Here is an 8,335-nt window from a genome sequence, read left to right as displayed (position 1 = left end):
CTACAGTACATGCTCATTTCCCGTCTGCTTTTCGCAGAGCGCATCCTCCAGTACGGTTGCGATGTGCGTGACCGCCATGACCCCCGTGTTGGGATTGCCTATGTCGAAGGAATTCAAATTTGCCGAACTGAAAATGTCCGGAGGCTTTCTTGTACCTCTGTGAGTGTTGATGTCCATCTTTGAAGCACCGCCAAATGCGCCGCGCAATGCAAATGAATGCTTTGTGGTCTTGACATGCCGTGTCTGATGTGCCCTTCGAGTCTCCAGGGCTCATTGAGTACTGTTCGATGCGTCAGGTTCTGTTCGCCCCTTGCGCGAGCAGATCATGCCCTTCATATGTCGTGCGCAGACAGCCAGTGTACCCACCTCTGCCATTCACCACTCGAGCTCAAGTCTCGGTCAATCAGGGTCTTCCTCTTCACCAAACAGGCGTGCACAGCTGTCTTCATTCAGTGTCGGGGCCGGCCCCACTCAGGACGATCGAACCGTCGGACGTTGTTCGCTCGACCCGGAGGTGGGGAATCCTGTCATGCTCCGGATCTGCAGTCCTTTATCGCGATGTGGGTTGGACATCTGCAATGTCAATATTGTTAGCAGTGGAGCGGCGTGCGAGCGCGTGCAGCCGATTGACGCAAGACGGGAGGTGTTAGCGCCACGGTGCGTGAGATAGAGCGCTAGCGGCTGACGGCCAAGCGTGTAAGGTCGTACTGCGCACGTCCAGTAGATCTATTCATGATGGAGAGTGGACGGAGTTGGTTCATGAACATGGTCATGAAGTCTTCCAGGAACTATGGTGTCTCATGGCGCTTCCACTTTTTGCTGATGACATGTGCGACACGGCTCACTTGGTATTCAAGTGCGTTCGATGTACAGGACGTCTCCTCGCCATCTAAAAGTGATCTTCTCTTCCTGCTGATCTACGTCGCGTTCGATAACATCTGGAGCTTCATTTTGGCCCATAAAGACGTCAACTCCATAGAGTTCGGCTGTGCGGAGTCGAGAAGTTTCTCCACTTCCTTTCTCAGTTCCACTAATTCCTTGAGTGCCTTGAAGATGTCTTTCTCGGCACGTTTGATCTCATTCCTGATGCTTCGTATCTTCTCCGTGAGCTCCGCCCGCGTATAAGTCAGATCGACTACGTCCTAACCTTCAGTAACAGTGGGGGGAACATGTGACGACCATACCCATGTTTATGTTTCCTTCGACGTCCTTCCGCGTAGGAATGACGCTCCTGTAGGGCCCTTGGTGAGTTCTTTGCAGTAAAGGGCAGTGACGTGCACTCACTTCGGTTGAGAGTTACCCTGTTCTGCCATGACAATGTCAATTGAGAGTTGTCGCTCTGGCGGTGCTACGTACGTGCTCCTTTTATACACAGCTGCAGGTTGGACTGACGTCGAAGTAAAGCGACTTCCCGGGCTGCAGCTACATCTGACACATGCAGTCATGGAGAATGCCGAGAATCCGGCCATGACCGTTCGCGGTTCGCCGCGCTATTGTCCGGGATCTACCGTATGCGTGTTGCCTACTAGGGGAACACGCGGTATGTGGGCCGCGCATACCGCAACGAAAACTATGTACAGAGACAGGGACTTCACAAGGTCATAGTCTCGCAACCAGACAGGAGGACCTTCCAAACCCAGACAAGGAAGCCGGAAAAACGAGGCAGAGTCAGGTCCTAAAGGTCTAAGGTACCGTCTGATGATCCTGGTAGAGATGGGTGGGGGATAGCCTGCCTCGTCACGTCTACTACACTCGTCGGCAACTGTCAAAGCTCGCCCATGTAAGCTCGAAATGGTGTTCCCTCCAGAGGTCCTCCGTCCATCCCTGCCTGGAATGAGCATCCTCCTTCCTTCGTTGGTGTCTCCTCCAAGAGAAGCTCGGCCGGAGAGCTAGTACTCACTTAGCGGATCATGTGTCACGAACCACCACCTCTATGAAAGTCCCCAGTGGTATGGGTGGGTCTGCATGATCACGTTGCCTCATGTCCCGTTCTGGGTACCATGCGGAGACGGCCCATTCCGGCGGGTTCTGAAACTGTCAAGCCATAGTCATAGCGCTATTCTCGGTTACCCGTCAAATTCAACGTCGAGTTGGGCCAGGCAGCTCGGAGCTCTTCCATTGACGCTCAAGCAGAAGTACCCTCAGCGGTACATGTGGATTCCCGGTTATATTGCTGTGGCAAGGCGGCTTACATGAAAACAGCTCGCTCGGGATTGGAGCGGTTGTACGACTGCCCGCAAGAACGGTACGTCGCGAACTAGTAGCTATAGGCAATTTCGTTGCCGCTGTGCGGGCCTGCTATGAGCTGCAACGCCCGCGGCCGCCTACACCTCTATCCTCGGCCGCTTCTGCTCGTACTTGGACGGCCATCTCTGTCGAATGTCCCTTAGACGATATCTCCCGGCCGGGACTAATGGGTAACCGTTGTATGAGCTTGTGCTGTGTGAGTTGTTCTGTTAGTCGACACTTGGAAGTTTTCGAAACTAAATGTGTCTGTCGCACTCGGCGCGATACACTTATTGCATCCTGGATTCGTATCGTGTAGTTGCCAGTCACCTTACCGGGCAGTGTCTTAGGGAGTTGGAGGCTCGTAACAGCCAAAGGAAATAAATTCTATCCAAGAACCGCGCTACATGCTACGTCATAAGGCGACACCGATCCCCTCAGACTCATCATGATTCAAACCTAAGAGCGTCGAGACTTCCGACCTTTGACTTTAAGGGAGCAAGAGGGATAAGGGGCTGCTCGTATACGCGGACCTTCATGTAGACCTTGGATGCGTTGACTTCTGCGATTTCGCTTTATGTCAGCTCAAGCGCAGGAGGTATTGGCAATATTCGAACTCGCCTGCGCAGAGTACTTCCAGGCAGGACCTCGGGCGCCCTTTCAGCGCGCGATCGAAGGCGTTCGCTCCTGTGACAATGGACATGAGCGGATTCGCAAAAACGATCCTTGGGCGACATACCTGCGCAACGTGTTCTTACGATCCTCGGCACCGGTTAGGGAATGGAAAGGAGCGACTTCAGCATCATTCCGCAGGGGTTTTTCGACTTGAATGGTACCCTGGCAACGAGGCTCTCTGGAGACATTAGTCATGTCCCATGACCTTGCAGTAGTTTCTATTGGTGCGTTATCAACTTGAACAAGCCTAGAGGAGTAAAACATGAGATGGCCGCGTCGCGAGACAATAAGAGCGCTACTGCTGACTTTTTTGGGTTGCCTGTGGTGGTCGTGTATGTATCGTCTTGGGCGTTGTGTAGGGTCGAGTAGCCGCATAGAGGGTAATTGCCAAGTGCATCCATGCCCACAGTATGATACTGTACATGCTGATCCGATGTCGGCAAAAAGGCTTCCATAGGATCGGCGAGGATGCTAACCGTTGTAGAAACGGCGTTAGTGCTTGTGGCGCCCCCAAGAGTAGAATTGAGGGCGGGGGCCGTTACGTCATTCGAATATTGAGGGTATGTCGGCGTGAATGACGGGGTGAAGATCGCAGGGTGAAGGAGGGGCACCATTCCAGAGGGTGGTGAGCTATGAGAGGACGAGATCCCATAAGTATCGTCACAGCTTGAAACAAGCGGCTTGGACTCTGGATCGACCTAGAACACCGTATATCAGAGCCACACATTTCTTTTGATGCCTCACAGCCTACCTCTATGCTGAGCTGGCTGAACATGTCCTCCATCGCTCGAAGAAACGAAGGAATCGCATGTACACGTACAGGCTGTGGCAGAAACAGCTGCCGCTGATAGGAAACACCGTGAGCGTAAGTAGATTTACGCGCGTGTGGTTATTAACACAACTTACCGCCGACGACTTCGATGGATGATCCGTGCCATAGACTTCGTCCATAGGCGTTACGGTAGCAGCTCCAGAATGGGCCTGCACAGAAGCCGTGGTTGCTGTCTCCAAAGCCATATCCTGAGACTCTCCATAGACTTGACGGAGGTTGCGCGCATGCAGGGTGTTGGACGGGGTATGAGAAGTCATGTTGAAATGTGATAGAGGTGGAGCTCGAAAGTGGTACAGACTGCAATGGGGGTTTCAGACTTATATACATACGGGCAGTTCATGATCACGCCTTTGGGCTGCTGTAGATCTCGGCGGAATACGAGACTTCGTCCGAATATCGTGCATGATGCTAGTGAGTGGCACGGTTGTCATTCGTACGCGTACAAGGCAATGCGCATATATCCGGTGGAACTCTGATCGGCCGGAGCCTGCCGGGTGCTCGCACACGGCGTGCATCCCCAAAAGTCGGAACCCCTGACAGCACCTAGACATATTCGTGACACTTTTCCTGTCACGATTTCCTATTCTTCGGAGGTTTATCCGTCGGGGAATCCGTGACTTGTTTGGAAGGGCAGCACGTGCATGTCACCAGGCTGTCAGGAGGACGCGGCGAGCTCGGGTTTAGCCGATCTGAGCTTCGTTCAAGCATCATGCATGCACATTCGAAGGCTAAATCAGCAAGGAGGTAACGGTGACACTGCCATGTGCTATGTAGTTACTCAAGGTACTAGGTCACTATAGGAGGATTCGCTGTCAAGGATGGTCTGCAATAACCCTTGAAGGATATGCGGGTCAAATCTTCTCTCGTTGCGAGATTCACCGGCATATGCTTCTCGGAATCGTAGTAGGTCCTCCCGTTGAACCTGTGCGGCACCGATCATGAGCATGAAACTCCCCAAGTCGACGGGGCTCTGAAATTGCAGTTTGAAGTCTCTCCACGTATCCGTCCATGTAACTGTTCTGGTATCCTATGTACGTCAAATCCGTCAGCATGTTCAGACGTTGTGAGATGACGCATCACTGAACGCGTACTTCAGCGCAACGAAAACTTGTGTGCCTTATCGGGAACGAATGGGTGCTGGCATCGGCCGTGTCGTTGCACAGAAGGAGATCGCCTTCTTCGAGCTTGACCGTCACCGGACGCACGCTGATTGCAGACGAGTCAGATTGAACCGCATATATAGCGTGGAGAGACGGGCATGCAACAGGAGTATTGCACCGAGGATGCCGATCTGATCTGTCGGAACACAGATTAGCACTTTGCTCGTGGAGTATGTGTAGATGCTCCTCACAACGGTCCCGTCATCGCGGCGCCGTATGCAGGGTGGGGTAACTTGAATGAGGGCGAGGTATATAACCGTTATCATACTTCCGGAGTCTCCCGCGCGTCCGGTATCTGCCATTCTTCTTGCGCCTTCGTTAAAATTGCTGCTTTGGCTTGGTGACCGTCTGTCCACGGCCTCACTCCACCACGCAATGCATGCGCTGCGTTCTCGATACACCGATTGTTTCTCCAGTCCTTTCATTCAACTGGCCTTGAGTTGGGATGGGCTGACGGTGGCATCGCTGAGTAGGTAATCATCGACCCTCTCCCGTGGTACGTACTCACGTGAGCACCTAACAGTGGGCAACGGAGAGGTCACGCTCTGGAGCTCCGGCTCTCTTCGCCCCATTGTACGTGCAGTCCATCCGGCATCCCCGGTAGTAGCGTTTTGCTGGGGATCACTCGCACCTTCAGGACCAACCGCATTGGCACTTCTGTGTGCTGACGGGCAGCTTGGACTATGGCGGCCGGACTCCGAGTCTGTATCGACATGTGGGCGCATCATCGAAGTTGTCATTCAATTCCACGTAACCTGTTCCGGCCCTCAGCTCCCTCCCAACCCGCGCGACCCCCTTGTCAATTTCCATCGCGACCATGGTTTACTCGCAGCGTCGGCATGCGGAAAGCTTCGTGTCTGGTCAATCAAAGGGCACGGTGAGTCTCACTTAGAAGGTTGCCCAAACCTTATGAGCTCATTGACCGCCGCGCAGCCGTATTTCTTGGAGGTCTCGACCCATCTCACGAAGACATGGTCATTTCGGGAATTCATTTTCGTACAAATGATTCCCAGGGTTGCAGCAAAGAGGGCAAGAGACTAATTTGGGTGTTCTACAAGATACAGGGAGTGATGTGCGCTTCGTCGACATGGAAGACTAGGCGTAACGCGCTCTGACCTATCTCGGTTTGCAGGAAACAATTCGACATCGATGCCTGCACAGTATCACAAGAGTTCACATTCGCTGGCCGCATGTAAGTCGTCTTATTACTCTTCTTCTGATCGTAGGAGTGACAACGGCTGGCTACTAGAGGATCCATCTCAATCTCCTGCTCTGAGATGCTCGTGATATACGATCTCCGTACAGGCTTGGCTTTGTACAGAGCTCCTCCGAAAGATATCACTTTAGATTGCCGTCGAATTCCCTTCCTACAACTACCTCTGCCCATTTGTAGACGTCGACAGCTTTATCCTCTATTCTGTCAAGGCGATGCGTTTGTCGTAAGTAACGACGAGAACACAGGCATACACATGTGGGATACCCACACTGGACGGAAATTCCGGTCGTTCAAGGTCGATGGATGTACGTATGTTCTCTTCACTTTTCTGTCCCCTGCGGCTCACATTTTTCAGGCAGGATCACTTCGTTGGCATGTCTGGTAGATCTAAGCGGTAATTCAGCCTCGCAGATTACAGAATCTTATGCCCTTTACAGATGAATTCCACCCGACACGAGCTGTACCTCCTTCTCGCGGTCCGTAGCAAGGAAAAAACGCATCGGCTTGAGACATGGAAAGGTGATACCCGTCTGTCGTCTTGGCCATTGTAGTTCGTTGACATTGCGCTGCAGTCCAACTCCACAATGTCACCAGTGCGTACGTCTTCGTGATCGTTTTCTTCTGCGCTTATTGTACCCACGCGATAGACCTTGATCTGATACCCCCTAACGCAATCAGCAGGAGAGGAAACGCATATGGGCAGGGGCTATATCGACGTGAGGCTCGCACAGACGACCGGACTTACTCAGGACGACCTACGGATGCGACAGATCAGACGAAGTATGCACAACACAACTGGCGAGGAATGGATGGGCTCGAGGATGCTTTGGCGGGGATCATATGCGTACTGATCGTTCTCGCGGTATTATCCTTCTCTTTCGTGAATTAATCGCCCCGTGAATGCCATTGCTCATCCCTCCACTACTAGGCTAGAATTTGAGCGATATGCTGATATATCCAAAACGCGAGACATAACAGAGCTTCACGGGTTGCAGCGGCAAGAGGGCGTAGGTGCTGCTCCCTATATATCCAGAGCTGTTTGCAGATGCCATGCTCGAAGGTGACGTCCTTCGGGCAGACCATGGCAACATATACCGAGAAAGCCAAGATGGACACACGAAGTACGTCTGCCCAGAGATGCTGTCGAACATGAGGGCTTGCAAGATGTATGAGCAGTAACGGACGTACTGGCAACAAGGGATGCGGCATGTGAACGTTGTCAGGCTTCCCGAGGAAGAGGCACACCTTTATTACATCCGATAACTGTCAGCGGAGGTCAGAGACACTCGAGCTATCCTTGATACGGTGGATATTCAAAAAGATCTCGACGTGAAGGACTCGCGACCGCGCACGAGCGGACATGCACATGCCGGAACCAAGCGGCATCGATATCTGCGCATGCAGCTGTGCGGTGCCTGAACTTAAACGCTGCACGTCAATCTCAGTCAACCTGAAATTCGAAGTATGTACCCTGTCGCTCGTAGCGCTGTCATGACGTCGCGATTATGGGCATGCTTGTCGGCATGTGCCTTCGGCTTCAGAGAAGACTAAGATCCGGCACATGCTTGTGCATGTCGTCGAACCGCAGCGGCGTATAGCTACGGGCTTGACCCCGAGCTGCGCAAGACGGCCTGCGCGTGACGGAGCCGGATAAAGTCTAGATCTCAGGCTGGTCCGGAATCCGGATGGATCCAGGTCAGCTGGGGTCTGCCGAATTGGCAGCCAATACGTAATTATATCTCAGGCGTTTTGCCACGAAGTTCCCCGAATGTGAAGGAGGATAGCCGCGGTCTGCGCAACAGGGGAGTCTTGCGGGCTCCTTCGGTGCGAAACGTCTGACTTAGCTGGGCGGTAACCTCGGGCACGCTACTGAGACGGTGTGTCGCCGGCGGATGACGTACATGTTCAAGGTACTGCGATGCACGCGGGGGGCACAGTTGCCACAACACGTCGTGTGTTGGCACTGGCGTGACGAGGGTACGCACAACGAGATGAGCCAGCTGTCTCCGCAATATAACGTGTTGAAGTAGAGAAGGAAGTCGAAAGACAACTCGCGACAAATGATAAGGTACGCATAACCAGTACTCAGTGCTCGCCATGCGAGTGCAGTCGGGACGTGCAGAAATGTTGCCCGGAGCGCTGACCCGTACGTGAAAGCGACACTTGGGAACTGCGCCCTCTACTAGCCATTCTCGAGAAGAGTCTTACTGATACACTCACCATGCA

At 53.1% G+C, this 8,335-nt stretch overlaps 3 protein-coding genes across 3 annotated transcripts; 1 reads left to right on the top strand and 2 right to left on the bottom strand.

Moving 5' to 3' along the window:
* Window positions 1–917: 917 nt before the first annotated feature.
* On the bottom strand, window positions 918–1,313 carry L226DRAFT_567228 (uncharacterized protein; the record flags this gene model as incomplete). The annotated part of the gene is made up of 3 exons (XM_067683999.1): window positions 918–1,135; window positions 1,185–1,231; window positions 1,285–1,313. 3 exons carry the CDS (start codon window positions 1,311–1,313, stop codon window positions 918–920), a joined length of 294 nt encoding a protein of 97 aa, XP_067539603.1.
* Window positions 1,314–2,672: 1,359 nt separating this feature from the next.
* Window positions 2,673–3,990, bottom strand: L226DRAFT_567227 (uncharacterized protein; the record flags this gene model as incomplete). The annotated part of the gene is made up of 6 exons (XM_067683998.1): window positions 2,673–2,788; window positions 2,861–2,913; window positions 2,966–3,148; window positions 3,208–3,599; window positions 3,653–3,745; window positions 3,808–3,990. 6 exons carry the CDS (start codon window positions 3,988–3,990, stop codon window positions 2,673–2,675), a joined length of 1,020 nt encoding a protein of 339 aa, XP_067539602.1.
* Window positions 3,991–5,710: 1,720 nt separating this feature from the next.
* On the top strand, window positions 5,711–6,550 carry L226DRAFT_520100 (uncharacterized protein; the record flags this gene model as incomplete). Its single annotated transcript, XM_067678612.1, has 5 exons — window positions 5,711–5,770; window positions 5,907–5,965; window positions 6,026–6,085; window positions 6,287–6,414; window positions 6,465–6,550. The coding sequence occupies 5 exons, from the start codon at window positions 5,711–5,713 to the stop codon at window positions 6,548–6,550; spliced, it is 393 nt and encodes a 130-aa protein (XP_067539601.1).
* Window positions 6,551–8,335: the final 1,785 nt, after the last annotated feature.

This window comes from Lentinus tigrinus (assembly GCF_003813185.1).
Source record: "Lentinus tigrinus ALCF2SS1-7 unplaced genomic scaffold L226scaffold_4, whole genome shotgun sequence".
In the NCBI taxonomy this organism is placed as follows: Eukaryota; Fungi; Basidiomycota; class Agaricomycetes; order Polyporales; family Polyporaceae; genus Lentinus; species Lentinus tigrinus.
The sequence above is the reverse complement of the archived record's forward strand: the minus strand, read 5'-3'. Positions and strand labels throughout refer to the sequence as shown.